Genomic DNA, 22,083 nt, shown 5'->3' on the forward strand with positions numbered 1-22,083 from the left:
TACGATATAAGGACCAATGTAATTCATAATAACATGGTATTTTCATTATAAAATAAGTTTTAAATATACTTACCTGGTAGTTACATATATATAGCTTTATCCCGCCGATTAAATCCGCACAAGACGGCAGAAATTCAAAATTCGCGGCAATCGCGATAGATGGTCAGGTGGCCATACCTGAGCGCCCTCTACCAGGTAACTAGAACCATTCCCAATTGTCCTCAGAAATTCCATGCCCTGTTCTCAGAGGAGGAGGAGGGACCTTTTATATATGTAACTACCAGGTAAGTATATTTAAAAACTTATTTTATAATGAAAATACCATTTTTAAATATCTAACTTCCTGGTAGTTACATATATATAGCTGATTGACACCATTGGTGGTGGGTTAGAGAACCAAAACACCGTTGGGAATTCGTATAATTACTAAACACTAAAAATTAGCTGTAAACATACTCTGGTTCTTACCTGATAAGGAAGCTGGCTTCAAAATTATCCTGCCTCATTCGCCTGCATTCCTTGAGAGACCCAGCGACCCATCCAGGGGCTGTAGAAAATCTCTATGGGGCTGTCACACGGTCCTCGACCTTAACATGACTAGACCACCACCCTTGCTATCCTGGCATAGCCATGGACAAAGAGCTGACCACCTGACCCACTAAAATCACTAAATAACACACTCCATAAAACCTAACTTAGACTTGTAACCCCAGACTGTGGAAGGTTGCAACAACCTTCACAGACAACCTGTGAGTTCAAATCAAGAAAAAGGCAAGGGTATAATACAAAAAAAAAGGTTATAGGGTAGAGGCAGTAGTACCCTCTCCAACTACAGCGCCGGGAGGCAACGTGGGACCCAGGGAACAGCAATCCTCATATTGGGTCTGTACTTCTTTCAGGTAACAATCTGCGAAGATAGATTTGTTTCGCCAAAAAGTCGCTTCCAAAATCGATTTCATAGACCTGTTGTGTCTATAAGCCATCGAAGTTGCCACAGCTCTTACCTCGTGCGCTTTGACTTTGAGGATTGGAAAGCTTTTCTCGTCACATTCTTGGTGAGCTTCCTTTATTAAGTCCTTGATAAAGAACGCCAGTGCATTCTTTGATAAGGGTAACGGGTTTTCTTCACTGAGCACCAGAGGTGATCTGTCTGACCTCTCATGTTTCTGGTCCTTTGTAGATAAAATTTTAGGGCCCTAACTGGACAAAGGCCTCTCTTTTTTCTGTCCTACTAAATGAGACAGCCCTGGTATGGAAAAAGATCTGGGCCATGGTTGAGAAGGGTTCTTTTAGCGAGAAACCAAGTTGAAGTGAGCAGACTGCATTTTCCCCATTGAAGCCTACTTTCTTGCTAAAGGCTTGTAGTTCTCCTACCCTCTTGGCTGTAGCCAAAGCGACCAGGAAAAGGGTCTTCTTAGTGAGATCCTTCCATGAAGCCTTGTCGAGAGGTTCAAACCTATTCGAGGTTAAAAATTTTAAGACTACGCCCAAATTCCAAGAGGGGTCGGGTTGTCCTTCCTCTTAACTGTCTCAAAGGACCTTATGAGATCCGTGGAGGTCCTTGTCTCCCGACACGTCAATATTTCTGTGACGGAAGACGGAAGCAAGCATGCTGCGGTATCCCTTGATGGTAGATACTGCTAGGTTTCCTTGGGTTTTCAAATGCAGAAGAAAATCTGCCAGTTGAGTTAGAGAGGTACTGGAAGAGGAAATGTTGTTTTCCTGCACCATTCCTGAATACGTCCCACTTTGGTTGGTACACCTTGAGTGTGGACGTTCTCCTCGCTCTCGCGATGGCTCTTGCAGCTTCCTTGAAAAACCCTTCGCTCTTGCCAGTTTTTCGATAGTCGAAAGGCAGTTAGGTTGAGAGCGAGGAGATTTTGATGGTATCTCTCTATATGTGGCTGTCTGAGTAGATCGTTCCGACAAGGTAACGATCTGGAGGTGTCTACTAGCCACTCCATCACCTCCGTGATCCATGGTCTCATGGGCCAAAATGGAGCTATCAGGGTCATGCGGGCGTCGTTCGACTCTCTGAACTTCTTCATGACTCTGTCTAGGATCTTGAATGGAGGAAAAGCGTACATGTCTAGTCCCTCCCAATTCATGAGGAAGGCGTCCCACCGCCACTGCTTCCTGGTCTGGGACTGGAGAGCAGTAGACTGGTAACCTCTTCGTTCTCTGTGTCGCAAAGAGGTCTATTGACGGTTCTCCCACAGATTCCAAAGCCTGTTGCACACATCGTGATGTAAGGTCCATTCTGTGGTGAGAACCTGTCTTCCTCTGCTGAGAAGATCCGCTCTGACGTTCTTCTCTCCCTCTATGAAGCGGGTGATCAGAGTTAAGTTGTTCGTTTCTGCCCACAGCAGGAGATCTTTGGCTGCCTCGTAAAGGGAAAACGAACGAGTGCCACCCTGTTTCCTGATGTAGGCCAACGCTGTGGTGTTGTCTGCGTTGACCTGTACAATCTTGTTCTGGACCTTCTCCTGAAAGTGGACTAGTGCAAGATGAATGGCCACCAGTTCCTTGACATTTATATGCCATTTCTTCTGATGGTTTTCCCATAGACCTGAGATCTCGCCTTCCCCAGCGTTGCACCCCATCCCATGTCCGATGCGTGGAATACAACACTAGGTTGGGGTTCTTTTGTTGAAGTTCGAGGCCTACTTGAAGTTTTTTGGGGTCGTTCCACCAACTCAAATGTTTTTGATTCCCAGAGGGATCGGAATCCACGTCTCCAGTTCTTGGCCTCTTTTCCAATAGCTTGACAGATGGAACTGAAGTGGACGAGATGTAGTCTTCCCAGGAGACGAATTGTTCGATCGAGGAGAGGGTCCCCAGCAGACTCATCCACTCCCTCGCCGAACAGGTCCATCTCCCTAGAAAGAGCTTCACCTTTTCTAAGCAATCTAGAATGCGTTTGGGCTGGAAAAGCCCGAAAAACCACTGACTGAATCCTCATCCCCAGGTAGATGATGTCCTGTGAAGGCGTTAGCTGCGATTTGGCTAGATTTACTACCAGACCTAATTGTTGCGTCAAATTCATTGTAACTTGTAGATCCTCCAGACACTTTGCTTGCGATCTGGCTCTGATTAGCCAATCGTCCAGGTACATCGAAATCCGTATCCCTTTAGATGTAACCAGTGAGCTACGTTCGATGCCACTCGAGAGAAAAACGTAAGGAGCCGTGTAGTCCAAAACAAAGTGCTCTGAACTGATAGGTTGTCCCGAGATGCACAAACCTCAGATATTTTCTGTAGTTCGGTGAATTGGTACGTGAAAATACGCGTCCTGTAGGTCTATTGAAACCATCCAGTCTTCCTGTTTGGTGCCTGCTAGGACTGACGCAGATGTCTCCATGGCAAACTTGACTTTGCTTACGTGCTTGTTCAGTGGACTTACGTCCAGAACTGGTCTCCAACCCCGAGCTCTTGGGTACCAGAAAAAGTCTGTTGTAAAAACCTCTGACGAGAGGTCCTTTACCTCTTCTATTGCTGCTTTTGATAGCATCTGGGTCACCTGTTCTTGAAGAGCTGCTGCTTTGCTCCCGAGTAAGTAGCTGTCAACTCCAACGGTTCTTGTGAAAGAGGGGGCTTCCTTAGGAAGGGAATCTTGTATCCTTCCTTCAAAACTTCGACTGTCATACGTCCGCTCCCCTTTGGCTCCACTCTTGCCAAAAGTGGGATAACCTGGCTCCCACTTGTGTCTGGAGGTTGTTGTGATCATTTCTTGGATTTGGGTTGCTGCTTGGGGTTCTTACGAAGTTGTCCTCCAGCAGCCATTCTCTGACTTCCTCTCTCGAAAGGGCTCTCCCACGAAAGGGCTGACGCGTGAGGAGGAGGAGCTTCCTTGTCCTTCCTGGCTAAAAGTTTGCCGGAAGAACTTTCCTAGCAGTCCTTGTGATCAGATCTTGCGTTGATTGTTGCGCAAGGGCTGCTGATAAGTCCTAACCAGCTCTGAAGGGAAGAGCTGTTTAGATAAGGAGCATACAACAGTTCAGATTTCTGAGCTAAAGTCACTCCAGACGACACGAACGAACACAACATAGCTCGTTTCTTGATAACACCTGCTGTGAAAAGGGCAGAAAGTTCGACCGACCCGTCCCTCACAGCTTTATCGAGACAAGCAATAAGGTGCATTTGCGTGTCATTCTTCTGATCTGAAACCTCTGCAAGAGCTGCAAGAGTCCAGTCCATCAAGCTGAAGACTTCAATAGTTCTGAAGACGCCTTTCAGCAAATGATCCAACTCCGAAGTGGACCACAGAACCTTGGCTTTAGTCATGGCTGTTCTCCGTGAAGAGTCAACGAGTCTGGAGAAGTCCCCTTGGGAGGAGGCAGGAACTCCCAAACCGAGAGCTTCCCCAGTCTCGTACCACACGCTGGATCTAGAAGCCAATCTTGTCGGGGAAAGGAAAAAGTTGTCTTTCCTTGTTCCTTCTTCTTCAAAATCCAATCATTCAGTGTCGAAAAGGCTCTTCACTGATTTGGCCAACACTGTCTTCTTGAATGAGGAAGACTTCTGGGGTCTACCCATCAAATATTGCGAGGAGGACTCCAGGTGCGGCCTGATGAAAATCGTTAGGAAATAAGTCCGCCAAAAGAGTAAGAAGTCTTTTCAGATCAGCGGCATGAAGAGTTTCTTGAGTTTCCTCTTCCGAGATCTCTTCCAAAGGATCCGCTATTTCGATGTCGAACGAGAGGGGGAAACGTGTGAATCGTGCTGCTTGCGTGCGCCACGCATGCGTCCAACTTGCTGCGAGGGAGCCGCGATCCTTGTTCCCCTCCCGTCACTGTAGTGCGGCTTGTAGCGGGAAGCGTCTATGAGCGCTTCAACTTGCCGCGAAGTTTGCGTCTTGCTGGTTGTTAGCGTCTTGTTGTTCTGATTCTTGCCTTACCTCTTCTTGGGTCTGTTGACGTCCTTAGATTCCTTCTTGTGTGTTTCTTCTCTTAGTCCTTGCGACTTGTAAGAGTCAAAAGAGACGCAAGGGACTGCTGGACTTCCGACAAGAGTGCCGCTTGCTGCTGGGAAACAACTGGAGATGGCACTGCACTAGCTTCCACAACTTCGGAGACTCTAGCTGGGATCTTTTGATGAAGAGGTGGTGACGCAGCTTGCGACACGTCCCATTCTGGGGGCGGGGGAGAAGCGTGAACTGAAGTCATGTATACGTCTTCTTCCTCCGACGAGCTATGCGTCTTACGCCTCTGTTTAGGCGCAGAAACGCCGTCTTCTTCCGACAGGAATCTCTCTGGAGAGCTCCATTTGCTGCAAGAGGGTTGTTGGAGCGGGAAGGGGGACCTGCGTCTCTTGATAGGTCTAGACTCTTGTGACTGACGCCAACCACGTCTGGGTCTTGCGTCATCCGAGGAAGACGAACACGTCCTCATCTCGCCTTTCCTGCGCGAGGGGAGCGTCTGGGATGCGCCAACAGGATCGCCGAGGACATCCGCCGTTGTTCAACGCCTCTCACCTCCCCTTAGCCTGTCGACGTTCCTTCTCCCAGGGGTTGGGGAGCATGGAAGAGGTCTAGGGCTAGGAGCGTGACAGACACGAACGGACGCACCCTCCACTGCACTAACACTGTCACCGAACTTTTGTTGCAAACTATGCACTGCCCCACATCACTTCCTATCCGAAGAAAGGGATTGTACAGAAACTCCTATGGCCGAAATAGCAGCCATTATATCCTTTAAAGACGGATTACTTACTCCCGACTCCGCAGGAGGATCGGGTACTAAAGCCTTAGGGTTAGGATCAGAATATTAGTATCAGACAAGTTAGAAAGGACTTGACTATCAGAAGACCTAGCTGAAAGGACACTGGAAGATCTAGCTCTCCCTAATTCTGTCCTTTCCAATCGCCTCACATAGCGATCATACTCTCTCCACTCTTTCTCGGACAAACTTTCACACTCCTTGCATCTATCATCAAGTGCACACACATGATCTCTGCATTTCTTACAAACTGTGTGGGGATCAAGAGCAGCCTTGGAAAGCCGGTTCTTGCATCCCCTAACACACATTCTAACAACAGGGTCAGCCATCTTGAAAAGCAAGTACAAAGAACAATTGTAACAGTCAGAAACCGAACAGATAGGCTAACAATGAGAAACGAAAAATCCAGGGAAGATCCAAAATCAGCGAAAGCCATCAACGAAAACCAAACAAGTAATGGGTACTTCACCAATTGTAGTAAAGCAAACCAAAGTAGAGCGAATTTCCAACGTGTTGATAGAACGACGGCAGGGAATTTCTGAGGACAATTGGGAATGGTTCTAGTTACCTGGTAGAGGGCGCTCAGGTATGGCCACCTGACCATCTATCGGCGATTGCCGCGAATTTTGAATTTCTGCCGTGCCACGACGAATCGCGGGGATAAAGCTATATATATGTAACTACCAGGGAAGTTAGATATTTAAAAAGTTCAATATTCAACTTAATAAAGCTATAGTACTAAAGTTTACCTAAAGGGGCTCCACTTCCTAAATGTGTAAACATATTTAAAATGCAAAAATATATTTCTTGAATGACTTTACATTTAGATTTACACTGGTAATTTTGGTTAAATGTTTCTCGTTCAAAAGCACTGTCAACAGTTTCAAATTTTCCAATCCATATACTGACACGAATGAACGAGGGAGTTCAAAATCAATATTGTGAGGTATACTCAAACAAAAATCTGCAACACCTATTGGTCATTAATTTCCCTGAGTAGACAGTCTGCTAAGTTCACTAAAATAAATGAATGGACTTTTGAATCTGGCTGCACAGTACACTAAAGTACTGTATAAAGAGCAGGAAAGATAAGAGCAATAACAACAATATAAGATGTTGGCAGTTAGTGTGCATATATGTATATTACGTCAGCAGAAAGGAAACAAACAAACGACAAAGGCCAATTACACACAGCAAGATGGCCGAGACCAGAAAGGCAACAACTTACAAACAAAACTTTGACTGGCAATACACCTGACAGGAATTCAGACAGAATGAGTAAAGAACAGCAATGAGTGGAAGAACTTTTTTAATGTCTAATTCATAGATGGACAAGTTGTTTTTACATATATATACGCATAACTTTCAAATCTTACCTCTCCTGTCATCCTGCTGATGGATATACCTTAACAGCTGGGCATGCATAGCAGTGATATTCATAAACAATGTCTGCACTGCTGTATCATTAGCAATTGGTCGTCCACGACTCTGGTTACTTTTCATGCGGTTCACAAATATTTCAAGCTGGGAGCGCAGCGTAGAGATAAACTCATCAATTTCTTCAGTGCCTCCATTCTGATAATTCTGTAAATAAATAGTCAACAATTACACAGTGATGTGTTTGTTTACACTGGTAGTCAACAGGGAACTCAATTTTTCCACAGACCCTCAAGTCATTTCTTGCTTACAGCTTGTATGAAGGATCTGTTTTTAAAAGAAGGAAGAAAATGAGAGGAAATACTTTATATCTATAAATGATATATCTTTCTTTTCAAACCCCCAATCCTTTTTGTCTGTAAATGAGATATGCTACATTTTATGCCTAACAAGTAGTAAACAGACTGTGAAGGGTCTGTGAACTGGAATAGCAAACTTCTTTGAGGAGGACATTGAAAACCACTGAAGAACACAAACACTGCTAAAATTAGTGATCTAGTAATCAGGAAAATGCATTTGGAAAATGAAAAGGTTGATCATAAAATAAAGAGAGATACAAAGACAGTATACCACTGTACTTACTTACCTCAATGGTCTTTGAAGGGGCTATTTTGGAAGGGGACAAAAGCATTTTGGATCCAGTAACTGGGGCTGAAGGTTGAGTTGGGGAGAGAGTACGAACAACCTCAGTTTGTGACTGATTAAGAGCAGGTGACTGCCTTTGTGGCTGGGGCTGTTGCTGTTGCTGCTCCCAGTAGGATCTATTCAAATATCTGTGGACCCATTGCAGAAATTAAAATACAATACTTGTAATAAAAATGACAAAAGTAACTAATGGATGCAAAATAATATAGAGTACTATAATTTTCATGGAATTTTCTTACTAAAATTCTAATGAAACTCCAAAGTATTTAGTTGGAAACAACAAAATACAAGATCGCCAGCTGATACAAAAAGTGAATGAAGCACAGTAACACTAATTACTGCTCCTAGAACTAGCACAACTTATGTCATCTTACATGACTCTACTTAACTTTCCAAAGCCATTTGTCCAATACCCTTTGGTCCACTTTTTTGCTATCACTGACTTTGCAATTATAGAAATCACACTTGAAACAGCCAGAGTTGTGCTTAAAAGGTCTAACAGCTATTCTTAACTCCATTTCTGCAATGCTCTAAGTTAATTTTCAATGCCTTCCTTTTCATTCACTCTTCTATACAGTATTTTCAAAGTTTCTAAGTCTTCTCTTACTCTGGTGTTAACACTAAGTCATCCATATATATAGCAGCTACCTCCCTCACTGCACTCCACTAGTTTCCTCAACTAAAATGAAAAAATAAAAAAAAAGACTCGGTGATGACCTTTGATGGGTACAAACATGTACACAACATTCTTCTCACATACTCGTTACTAAAGAACTAGTGTTAGGTTACGGTAACAAATAGGCTAAGAACTGGTGTTAGGTTACGGTAACAAATAGGCTAATGAGTCCTTCTGGTATCATCTGTTTTCATAAAGCTCTTTTACCTCCTTTCTTTGGTAATCTGTTAAATGCATTCTCAAGTTAATTAAAAATGCCAAGGCAACCTCTCTATTTCTACATGGTATACATACTTCTCTTGCTGATTCCTTGAGCATGAAGCTTGACTGGCAATTACTGTATTGATTTGTGGAAAAATCCAGAATCCCACCTTTCTTTAAGAGTATATTTAAGAGTATAAGACCAAACTTTATTACAATAACCTGAAGGCTTATTCCACCAAAAAGGTTGGAATGCTTTTTGTCTACCCTGATCTACAGCTAGAATCTATTATAGGTGCTGGGGACCAGACAACCTTTTTAGAAGCTTCTTGGCCTAATTTTCCATAAATACCAATATATTTGTACACCTTAACCTTACCACTTCATACCTTTAGATAAGAAAATCAATTTCCACTTCATTTCCGTAACAGATACTTCAGGTAAACTGCAAGATGAATGTAAAGCAAATGCAGGAATTTGTAAGCCTGTAGTATAACATGAAATGGCTACAAACCTAGCAAGTTCCGGATCCATATCTTCCTTTTCCTGTGCTGCTGTGGGAGCTGGGGAAGCAGGTGGTGGTGATGCAGGACGCCAGTTACCGCCTAGTAGGCTTGATGTAGCACGCAACTTCTGAAAAGTACAGCAAAGAACTTTTTAGCAAAGATATATATTTTTGTTAAACAAACAAAAATTTTTTCTTCAAAGTAATAACAGTCTTTAATTAGATAATGATAAAACATTTATGACTGCTGTACATGGGCATCAAGAACATAAAAACACAACAGCCAGATTATCAATAGTAGTGTGATACCACTACACTTCCTGTTTGCCAGACTCTTGTTATTTCCATTTTCTATGGTTATACAGTATTAGGTTTTCAGCTAGTCAAAATTCTGCTAATCTTGGCTGTTTTATGGTGCATTATCAGTACTTTTCTACCAAAAGAATTTCTTAACAAATATTGCATTACTGCAGTACTTTGTTAGGACTGTGAAATGTCCTGATAATCAATAGTAGCTTATTTAGATGAAAAAATTTGCAGCTGGATCTGTGTAAGCTCTGAAAACACTTTGGCTAGCATTCTTAGGAGGCACGTGATTTTGAAAAAAAATAAGCCATGGTTTTCCTGATAGTTTGGATGGGATTTTTACAACTCTGCCTACAAAAGAAAATTGTAATTCGATGTGTGTGAGTTCTGAACACAAGGATTCCTTGGGAAGTGATTTATGACAGTTTTTAATTTGATCTGGCCAAATTTAAAATTATTTTCTGTTGGAAATAGTAGGTTAACACTCTTGAACACACCCTCAAGTCTAAAAATAAAGGGTGACTACAGTGAGACACCGCAGTCTTAGGGTGAGACCAAGTTTTGTTGGGGAGGAACACAAAGAAAAGCAGATAAAGAAACAAATATCGTTTCTTTATGATTTATGGCACTCCAGGCTAGGTTAGGTAGGTGGGGAGGAGAGGAGGAGGAATAGGGGATAGGTATGGCTTGGTACCGAAGGTTAAGTTAGGTTAAGGAAGTTAAGATTAGGATGCATCCTTGAATTTCACTGATTAATACACGCCTAGGCCAGGTTACAATGTAGGTCCAGGGATGGCTAAGCCTGCTTGTCAGGTGGTACCTAGCATCCTAGGTTAAGTTAGGTTTGGATTCATCACTACATTTACCTACTTTGTGTATTAAGCCATCAAAAAACCCCAGTTTCCCAGTTATCACCAATTTTTGTGAAAAGTGTGGGAGAGTTTTAACAAGTTAACGTTACACCATTTCCCCACAGAAATTGTCAAATTCATTCACAAAAAAATATAAAAACCACTGGTAACCCTGTATCTTACATTTCATAAAACTGAAAGACCAAAACAGGCTTGGAGGGAAATGTTAAACCAAATTTTGTGACTGACATTTTAATTTTTCCATGTAAGTTTTGTAGTCTATTGTTTAACTATAACATTTTTGCTACAGTTTCAAGATATATGAATAGTACAATCTTGGATATAATTTTGTGCAGATTCTGGCATTTGTCATGTTAACTACGCAAGTAGTAAGAGGGTCATGGAGACATGAATTTTATATTCATCTATTTGTAAACACTTGGTTAACCCATTAAAAACACCAATTCTACTTAACATGAACTATAGGGTCTGGTTAAGTATGGTAAGACTTGGTATCCTAATTAATAACAATATGTTACCTATGTCCTTAGTTTTCATTCATTTTCAGCCACTTCCTCATCCACAAACCCTAGTTTCTCACTGGGGAATCCCATTACCGTGACATTTACCTACAAGGCAAGTTTTAGTGAGTTAAATATTTTTAGTATAAATATAAAGTTTCAGTCACAAGATAAACCAATAGGAAAAACCTATTTTGTAAACTTCAGAAAGTAAATACAATAGTAGTTGTCTGAGGTTTTACTTTAATACCAGGCCTACTCACATTAAGGCCATGTTTACTATTGACCCCTTAGTTATGTATGTTGAAACATAAACTAAAGACAGTAAATACAGTACCTCTGTAGCAGTAAATTTGCTTTTTGTATTTAGCATATTACAGAGAGTTAAGAACAAAGCAAAATCATTCCAATATTGATGACTGGTATTAGAATAGAATAATACCACCAAAACTTTTGGGGCAGGTTAAGAAAGGCATAGCCTAAGTTAGGTTAGGTTAGGTTAAACTACAGGCATATTACTGTTTTCCACTTATGTTTGTTCTCTTTCCCTAAACCCCCCAAAAACCTACATTCCCAGCGAGGGCCCCTTCATGCCAGATACAACTATGCGTGAGGGGGTTTTGGACAGAAATACTTTTGATTAAAAATTAATATGAAATGCATCAGGGTATTACATTACTTTGAACTATTATCTGATGCCTGAGTTTTTATACTGCGATCTTAAGTCTCCTTAACATGCCCTGATCTATTGCAAATTTACTGTTGCCTAACTATCTACTGCCTCTTGTGTCTTACCATTCATTCCAATGGGGCTAGTACGGATGTGTCGCTCCTGGGAGCGGGGCTAGTGTGAAAATAAAGCTTTACAGCGAAAGAAATGGGCATCAGAAATGTTCAAAGCACACAATAAAACATAAAAAAATATCATTTTCACAAAATAAAGCAAAAAAAATTTTCAAGTTCGAAATGTGATAATATATACTTTTTGTTTTCATCAAAACACAAAAAGGGTAAATGTAAAGGAGCCAGCTGCATGAAGATATAGTTAATAATGCAATTTTCTTACTATACAATATAGAAAAAGGTGTATTTAAGGCAATACAGGCGAGGTAATTTGAGAAAATTTACCGAGATGAGAAATTTAACATCTTTTGTTTATGTTTTTACATTCATCCCTGAGAGGCCTGGTACTAAGTATGGCAGAAGCTCCATGGACTGCTGTGTATAGTAACAGTCCTTCAGAGATGAAAGTAAAATGCCATGTTTAGTCACAGCTGTAGAACTATGGGGTTGCTCCGCATCAGATATTACTTTGGAAATTGACTTTTCCTGTAGTATTTTGGTGGCTTATTAACAATTTACCATTATTTGTTGGCGATTGACTGTAATTAACCTGTAATTGACATCAGAACTGATATATTATTGTATGCTGGCCATCCTGGAAAGCTATCGAGCATGCGCAGTGTTATAGGGGAGGTTTTGGTAAAAAGTGGAATTTCCTTTACCAGGGGGTCCAGGGGGCAGAGCACCCGGCTAAGTAACACGGCCTACTAGGTTAGGTTAGGTTACGGTACGTTAGGTTAGTAAAGTTATTTTTGATAATAGGTTCCCTTAGTCAGTCCCTTCTTGAACATAATGTATGGCTCCCTAATGACCTGTTCATGTGCGGAACCATTCCATTCACAAAATCATGGCAGTCCGTGCGGATTTACCCTGCAGTTTTACCGTAGCAGCCCTTAAGAGACACGAGACCATAAATTCCTCAAATTATCTTGTTAAATGTCTCACATTATTTCACCTGTATTGCATTTTGAATAAATAAACCACACTACCAACCAAACTTATCAAATTAGGCTAGCCTAGGATTGGTTATATTGATAGCCTAGGATGTGTTATATCCTAAACCTTACCTACACAGACAACTTCAGTAATCTTCCACAGACACAATGTAGCCTAACCTACACCCAAACCTAATCTCCACAGCCTACTGGGCTATCACACTTATCCCTAAATTACGAGGCAAGGGCAAACACCACTTACCCTAACCTACATAAGAGTCGAAACAGTCAAAATGGTCACAAGAACAAAGAAAAGAAGACAACAACGCGACCAGGCCACCTCCTCGAGTCCTTGTATGAGTCAGCCTTGAGTCGACATCACACTGCATCGCCTGACTCACTGACGGCTACTGGTAGCCATTTTTCACTGGTAGCCTAAGGAAAACATTCTTTCGGGATGAATGGAAGTGGTCCAGCGGCTAATTATAGGTCGGGAACACGATTTAACTGGTTAACTATATGTTGGGGAAAACTTCCAAGACGGGAGGCGATTGTAAACAAAACATTTTGGTCTCGATTTTCGCAGAGGTTTAATTCGCGATTTTAATTGTATATATCATTATTACCATCTTTAAAATAACTCATATATACTTAAATGAAAACTGCATTGCTTTATATGATTTCTCTACATAACTCTAGCTCAATTACATTGAGAGAAACGACGAAAGTAATAACGCCAAATTAAAACTCCGCCAATAAAAGTACCGTCCTTGTCAATTCGGGAAATCTTCTAAGATGCATCACGTGAAAAGACCTCCTCCTTCCTGATATTTAACAGATGGCCCCCACCAGCCTGCTCTTTATACGTGATTTAACTTTATTTTAGTCTACTGCCAACTGGGTAAACATTTCTTTATCTAAATTTAGCAGGCCAAGTGCGAAAGCGCGTACGCAATACGAGAGAACGAATACATTAATTCTCTTATCTGGTGATAAGAATAAATACACGTTATTCTTAATCATCAAGATTATAAGCGAATACACAGGCAAATCAGGGAATTTGATAAGATTATTTTATCTAAAATTACATTTAAGGTCTGGTTTTAGTCAAATTGTAAGACCACGGCTTTGTCTTGACAACGGCGCCCCCAGTTTCTATGCAATGTTCTTTACTTTTGTATGTTACGTCCCCGTATCTCTTATTTTTTCATATGCATTACATCACACTTTCCTCTTTCATGTACTGTCTTCACTAAATAAGATTATAATAAACAATTAATTTTCGCACTATTCAAAAAGTCATTTTTCCAATGCAAGTATTGGACTTTCGTCACTCCTAATTCTGAACAACAGACCACACCATGAAAAATTTTACAAGTTGTGTCACCACTTGCACTTCCACAAGCACTTCTCTTAACATTGAATTTTTCCTTCTTTTCAACAGCATCACTGATACTTTTTCGTCGCGACTGATATCTTCAATATCTCCTGCCCATTTCATAGGCATACGTTGACTTGCTTGCTTTCAATCTTAACTGTTCTTTCATCAGTACACTGGCGTCTTGTTATGCCTTTGACTTCTATCTCTGTAATCATCTTTCCTCTTCTTATACTTGAGTTGTAAACCACATGCATTTATTACTAATGCTGTTGTCATTTCACTTCCTTCCACACGAACATTGTATATGTGTACTAGTACTGTACTTACAGTATTTTATCACCATCCTCTTGTAATCAATCAACCAACCAATCAATCATTTCCTGTGGCACCCACGGGGATGCATAGGGCCTCGATGAACTCACACCACCACATTCTGTCCTGGGCTACCTCATAGACCTTTTTATTTGTTTGCAACGATACAATGTCGAACTGTTATATTTATTGTCACCAAATCTTCTACACGTATTTTGCCTACAGAACCTTTCATCGAGTCAGGTTCAGAGATCAGTTAGAAACAGCAGGCGAGGGTAATGAGTTACATGGAAAGTAAGGACTGACGTGGAGGACTTATGCGATGGTTCTGATTTGAAGGACTGACAAGGAGGACTTACGCGATGGTTCTGATTTGAAGAGATGTTGCTATTTCCTTTATTACATGTCTTTTATTGCTGAGGAATGCATTACACGTTTGATAAATTAGAGTTATGGAACCGAGAAATTTGCTTACAGTAATGTAGTTAAAAACTTGAAATTTCTGAAGAGGACGCTCTTTGGCGAAGCCAAGTCGAAACGCCCTCATCACTCTTCTTCTAGCACCATGTAGGGTAGGGCTGGGTAAGAGTCGCTAAAATTGGAACTGACAGTTCCGGTTCTCAATGCCAAAAGAACCACTGGAACCGGTTCCTAACTGACAGTGATTGTGACATACCTGCAATCCACTGTACAGTGAAGTTTTATGCCTGGTGAAAAGGGCAGTATTATGTATTGTAACTACATTAAATAAGCAATGTATTTATAAGTTTAGTCTTTTACATCTTTATTTTGGGGAAAGAAATAAATCTATTTACGAAAAAATAATTTTATGAATTAGAAAAAATAATTCCAACCATTGGAAAATAAACATGTGCTTCTTATTACTATCACTTAACAAAAGATGAAGTATATAATCTCCTTACAATTAAACTGACCTAAAATAAAAATCAAACCTTTTTTGGAAATAAAGACATTAATCAAAGTTCTCACTTAATACACTTTTTAGTTATTACTGCATATTCTTGTTCAGGAAAAGAATCATGTTAACATTTTTGTCGTCCAGACAACTTCGTCTTTGGGACACCACTTTGCCAACCTTAGAAAAAAAGTCTTTCTGATGGCACAGATGATGCAGGGGAGCAGAGATATGTTTTTGCTTGCTCTTGGAGTTTTGGGAAAAGTATGCTATGTTTTTTCCACCATTCTAGTGGATCATCATCTCTAGAAATTGGTGATTCTTCCATATATCTTCGCATTTCAATGTAAGGTCCTGTCGAATGGTGTGTTGAAGAGACTCCTACAATTTTTTCAACCTTAACATCGAATTTTGTCCAGATGGAGCTTTTCTTTGGCTGTGTTGTAACAGTCTGTGACAATGGTGTTGAACCTGGGGTTGCTTGTAGGCCTACTGATCTGCTTGCAGATTGTTCTTGAACTTCTGTTGTTTCTTTACTCTGCATTTGGCTAACTAAACATTCTTCAATTGTTTTCACATTACTGAGGTCTACAAAAGGCACTTTTTTGAATCTAGGATCCAGCAAGGTAGCTGCTCCTACAAAAAAACTTCCTTCCAAAGTGTTAAATCTTTTCATTTGCTTGAGAAGTTCCAAGCCAAGAGGAAATGTTATGTACAATGTGCACAACTGATGAGTCTCCTTGACCTCGCTGGAGTGCATATAATCTTGTAATCCCCTAACTAAAGGAATTACTTTTGATAATGAGGTAAATTTTTCTGTCAACATTTCTCTGGTAGCCTCCTCAAATGGCTTGAGAACAGTGACAGTCTTGGTTATTAGTTCCAGTTCTTTGTTATTCAGACACAAGTCATTTCTTCCCATCAAGCAGAGAGCAGTGGTAATGAGCTGGCTTTGTTGTACAAAATGCTACATCATATAGTAGGTGGAATTCCATCTTGTCTCAACATCCTGAATAAGTTTCTTGACAAGTAGACCATGTTGTTCCAGAAGTCGACTTAATGTATCATATGCTTTAACACTGTGGTGAAAGTAGGTGACAATATGTTTTACTCTTTCTTGCAAACGGTGAACTTCCTTAGTGTTTTTAATAGTACCTCTCACGACTAAGTTCAGAGTATGTGCAAAACATGGTAGATGACGCTGCTTCATGATACTGCTCACAGCTGAAATCATATCTGCTGCATTGTCTGTCACAACAGACTGGACTTTTTTCAGAATGTTCCAGTTGTTACAAATCTTTGTCAGCTCCTCAGCAATATTAGTTGCACTGTGAGTGTTGAGCATCTTGACTGTCTCCAGTGTTACTGATTTTAATTCCCACATAGGTGAAATGAAGTGAGCTGTTACTGTGATGAATCTTTTTATAGTTCTTGAGGTCCATATGTCTGTGGTCAGTGAAACAGCATTTGCCTTCTCCAACTCTTCCTTAACTATTTTAACTCCCTGGTCATAAAGCTTTGGAAGGTGGGTTCTTGTTAATCTCGACAACTAGGAAGTTCATATCATGGATCCAGTGCACTAACCAGACATTTAAACCCTTTGTCATCAACCACTGAAAATGGTTGTAGATCTTGGATGATCATTTGCATGACAAGTTTGTCTAATTGTCCCTTCCTAGAAGAATCAGGATTGTAGGGTTTTTTCTGGCCGATTGTTTCTAGCAAGGTGGGTTGTGCTTGTAGGATCTCTATTTTGCTTGATTTTCCTTTAGGCTCCTGCAGGATCTGCACATCATGTCCTTCTTGTTCCTGGATTTCTACATACTTTATTGGGTGTTTAGAGCGTAAATGCTTTGTCATGAATGAAGTGTTACCACTGTATTTGAAGTTTTGTTTACAGAGAAGGCAGTTAACAACTTCTGGAGTAGTTTTTTTCATATACGTCCACACAGGGCTGGTCTTTCTTTTAGATGCCATGATGACCTGAAGCAAGAAGAAAAAATATGCTACGATATCATGGCAATAAACTTGAAAATAAACTGCTTTATTCCAAGTATCATTCTAAAGAACAATGAGAGAGAGAGAGAGAGAGAGAGAGAGAGAGAGAGAGAGAGAGAGATTCTTCCAGTCTGTTGCTTATACTCGCAACAACTACTGTTAGCTTGTTACATGGTTGGAGAACCACTCTTTGGGAACCGGTTCTGAAGTGGGAACCAATTCTGAGGTAAGCTATTTGGAACTGCAGAACCAGTCCTTGCCCAGCCCTATTGTAGGGTCGACGTGTTCTTTTGTGTGTCATGGGCAACCGTCCTGCCAGAATCAACCATAAAGCCTTGTGTAATTGTAGTGTTTTTAATCCAATTCGATCAATGCCCATCTTAGCCTTAGTTTTTTGTACTGCAGTTTTTGTAGTAAGTAAAATAAGAAAATGGACTCGTGTTTGGTGTAGCCAGCATCTTGTTGTGCTGGGTCGAAGCCACAGTCTGTTGACTTGGTATCTTAGTCCAGAATGGTGGCCAGTGAATCAATGTTAACTGAATTATCGTTGGGAAAAATTCTTGACATTTGGTTCTTCGACGCTGGATACTTAGGTAACGAGCCAGGATGCACATGGTTAGGCCATTCCATTCCAGGTAGCATTAACAGTAATGCAGAATTCTGGACACGCAGCCTACACATGATTTCGTTGTCTTATACATCGGGGGCAATGATCTAGCAGTGGATGAGCCCAAACCCATCAAACACTGGTGATCTGCAGTGTTGAATTGCGAGATTACCTGGCATGTAATTGTTTTAACATAACCACAGAGATTTGCAATGCCCGAGTCCATAACTACTAACGTAGTCAAGACGGAGGCTAAAGCAACAGCCCTTATAACCCTCCTTGGTCATTATGTCAAAGAGTCCAACCAAGAACTGTTACTGACTCAACCTGTAGAGACATCTCAGGATCTCATCCAAAAGATTGACCGAGATCATGACGAACTTATCAACATTTTCAAGTCTGGTGTTAAGTTAGAGGATGTGTCTAAATAAGACGTGTGCAATGCACTCAGTGCAGCTGGAGCTGCTAAAGGTGCCCTTTGGGCAAGAGTCTCACAGCTTTCCTAGACTTAACAACCATCTCAAGGGAAACTAAGGGAGATTAAATTACCTGTCTTTAAAGGGGATATGAACGAGTACACTAACATTCAAACAGCTTTTCGATGTCTATGTGCACAATCGTTCAGAGCTAAATCTGATCACCAAGTTCACACAACTACTTAAGCATGCTAGAAGATGAACCACTTTGATTGATAAAGCCATTGAGTGTCACCGTGGAGGACTATGATGTAGCAATCCATTTGCTAGACACATTGTATGGTAACTCAAAACAGACATTAACTCTGTTATTTAATCACCTCAGGGATTTACCTACCCCTTCCTTTGAGCACGAAAGCCTCAAAAAGTTTTGAATACAACTTGCTATTGTATTGGAGTAAATTGACAAACTTAGTCCCATGTTACACAAGAAAGGGAGAGTACTTAACTTAGTAAACAAGAAACTTGTTGAAGGGGGAGTCTATCCTCAAGTTGTCAATGTTTTGCATAAGTCAGATTATTCAGTACTGTAACAGAGTTGTTGTATGACACTCGAGACTTCCACATTCGTACTTTCAGCAATGCCAAGATTATGACGCCATCTTCAAACTCCTCAAAGCCTAAGACTGAACAGCCATCAGCTGCTGCTCTGATCAGATCTTGCCCCTTTCGCAAAAAAGGACATTCCGCAAATAACTGTCATAAATCTGTCAATGTGAACGACCGTAAGAGGGTCTTAATGCAAAATCAACAATGTTTCAATTGCCTTTATTTACTGTTCCAATAAATAAAATCTAATCAAAATTTTAATGTAGCTTCACCTAGTAACACTGTTCCTAGATCCAACCCCGTGTCTAAAGCCACCACTCAGACCCAAAACCAGCAAAAAGAGAGCCCGAAGAGAAAGTGTAACACAAACAATCAACGTAACAAACCAGACGAGAAGCTGTCTGTTGATACTAGACTACTGAAATCTGCTAGTAGTGTGGACCTGCCACCTTCTTCACTGTCAACTGCATCAACTACCACCGTCAAAAAGGTTGCATTGAATATTGCACTCTTTACAACTGACATGATGGAGGGAGAGTTTAACTTAGTAGCGTGCCAGCTGAGAATAGGCCAACAAGTCCTGAGGTTACAGTTGTTAGTTCATGATAAGGTAAACACGCCCATTCATACCATCGGGCTGATGAATGTAAAAGAGCACTTGGAGCAGAAAGGTTACACACTTGCTGATCAGGAGGTTGAAAGTGACAAACTTGAAAATGTGCAAATTTTAATTAGAGATGATTATTTCAATTATTTTGTGTATGGGTTAGAAAAGTGTGACGAGTTAGCTTGTTTGTCACACCTAATGGAGTATCCCCTTACGGGAGACTGCCAAGATGGGCTGACAGGGCATTGATAAGTCTGTTGTAAGAACATTACATGTGTGTAGAATTCAAGAGACTGAGCATGATGTTGATGAGTTGTGGAAATTAGATACGCTGGGCATTCAGCCTGATGAGCAATTCACTGTTGCACACCATGCCTCGATAGGATGTGTTGTGAGCAACAATAAACAAACCTTGCAAGGTTACCAGGTCAGTCTGCCATTCCGTGATTGTGAGGCTCACATGGAACCCTTAGAAGCTCACTTCAGTCATGATCCTGTGTACCATCTGCAATATTCCGATGTCATCCAAACTTACATAATACCAGGTTCATTCGTAAAGTGCCTAGAATTCATCCTTTTTCCTTGTTCCTTGTTCAGTTCATTCTTGGTTGTAAACCCAACTATAACTTGAGTTAACATAAAATTATTGTAAATTTGCATATATACTTTTCATATCAACGTAGTCTTATATAGCTTGGGTAAGTTTTTTGTACTGTACTGTAGAGCATTTTTGTAATAAAATAAGAAAATGGACTGGTGTCTGATGTAGACACCATCTTGTGCTGGTTCGACGAAGCCACAGTCTGTTGACTTGGTATCTTAGCCCAGAACAGTAGGCAGTGAGTCAGTGTTACCTGAGTTATTGTTGGAAAAATTCTTATCATTTATTTTACTACAGTAGTCCCATAATGATTTCATGGTAATGTGATGCGCTTCAAAATTTTATTTCCTAAGGTGAAACTGGTTTGCACATCTGGACCCTGGATAACAAGTCTCACAATTAAAGGGGCAGCTGCAAGAAGCGACTTAGTCAGAACACTCCCTTCCTCTTTACCTTCTATAGCCCAGGGAACTTCTTTACTTCAGGAGTCTTGTGACTGTACCAACATCATGAAGGTACAATGCTCAGGTCATGCCAAATAATCTTACTTTTCCACTGACAATGACTTACACACTGATTTAATTTTTTACATTTATTGCCGAGGAATTCTAATTTGTGGTTTCTTATTTCAACTGACGAGATGATTTCCTACACTTGGAAATACCTCCGCTACATTAATACATACCATACATATATGAAACTAATTAAAAAAAAAAAAAAAGGGATAAGGAATTGAAAGTGGGAAATATGAAGAGACAGACATATAGAGCATAACCCTTTAAGGAAACTTAATACTGTACTAAGAATCTTACTTTTAGACTTAATACTACTGTAATGATCTTTGTTCTAATACAGCGTAATTACTTCACATCAGAACCATTTCGCGGTCGACTTCGACTGCTGGGGAGATATTCAGATTGTAAGAATTTGCATGTCAACCCCTCATGCACGAGTTCTGAAGGAGCCCATCACGACAGAAATATCTGACAATGGCCTCACAAGTAATTGCCTTGAGATATTCTCTTCCCTAGCCTCTACAAACATCACTCCACGAATCCCTCACTGATAATACAGTACAATCTTACCGCTGTACTCCAGCCAAGAATCATAGCATTCTGTGGCTATACTTTTTCAAAATTTCTTCCATGTGTCCTTTTCAGTACAATTTCTGCTGCACAGAGTGCAACATGGCTTATATACTAATCACAGAATGCCTGCATTTCAAACCTTCATATTCCATCTCTTCCAAGTCTGGCACATCCAACGCGAAATCAGTATCAAACTAGTAGCAAGGAACTCTTGCACTAGCGTAGTGTTACTTCCTTTTCACACTACACAGTCTGTCAATTAAACTTTCCTTTCTGCTGACTGACATCCTTTGTTTTATGTTTTACTTTTCAATTTTCGTCCTTTTGGTCTTGCACACATTTTTTCCCTTTATTTTCTGTTACTGTATTTTTATGTTTTCAAAAAAAAATTGTGACTTTTTGGCAAATTTATTACACACCATTCTCACGTTTATAATTAAAACAATATCTTCTCAAAATCTGAATAAAAAGTGAAAGGATTGTCTACTTTCCCATGGCAACATTCAAACACATATGGAGTAAAATGTATACAGTGCTTTTAACACATAACCACAGTGAACCTGTGAGTGTTACACACAAAATACTATCAATGAATCAGTAGAACACTTACCTGCACGAAAAAAATACAGAGGAAAACATTACTGGTCAATTATTACTGTGGTTAACTGTACCTGTTTTATAATTAACTTTCAATAAATTATAAAAACAACTCAGCTCATTTTCGGTGCAGACAGGTTATGCTCATTTCCTTTGCAATATGGAAAACAAATTACTATACTGTACTCAAGACAACACCAATGATTTACCCACCAGTTAAAACACCTTATTTCACAAATTATTCACCAATGGTGTACCCACTAAAAGTTTGAAAAACTACTTTTCTTTGAGCCTTTTTATTTTTTGTAATCATT

The 22,083-nt window shown here is 40.4% G+C and overlaps 1 protein-coding gene across 2 annotated transcripts in view; it reads right to left on the reverse strand.

Annotated features, from left to right (window-relative positions):
• LOC136849318 (hepatocyte growth factor-regulated tyrosine kinase substrate-like) overlaps nt 1–22,083 on the reverse strand; it is a 52,855-nt gene that overhangs the window by 14,513 nt on the left and 16,259 nt on the right. For both annotated transcript variants that reach the window (XM_067122678.1, XM_067122677.1), the window contains exons 8-10: nt 9,191–9,309; nt 7,741–7,927; nt 7,094–7,301 (exon numbers count right to left, since the gene is read on the reverse strand). In XM_067122678.1, the coding sequence (XP_066978779.1) occupies nt 7,094–7,301; nt 7,741–7,927; nt 9,191–9,309 (514 nt within the window). The remainder of the gene's footprint in view (nt 1–7,093; nt 7,302–7,740; nt 7,928–9,190; nt 9,310–22,083) is intronic.

Source organism: Macrobrachium rosenbergii, chromosome 20 (assembly GCF_040412425.1).
Source record: "Macrobrachium rosenbergii isolate ZJJX-2024 chromosome 20, ASM4041242v1, whole genome shotgun sequence".
Taxonomy (NCBI): domain Eukaryota; kingdom Metazoa; phylum Arthropoda; class Malacostraca; order Decapoda; family Palaemonidae; genus Macrobrachium; species Macrobrachium rosenbergii.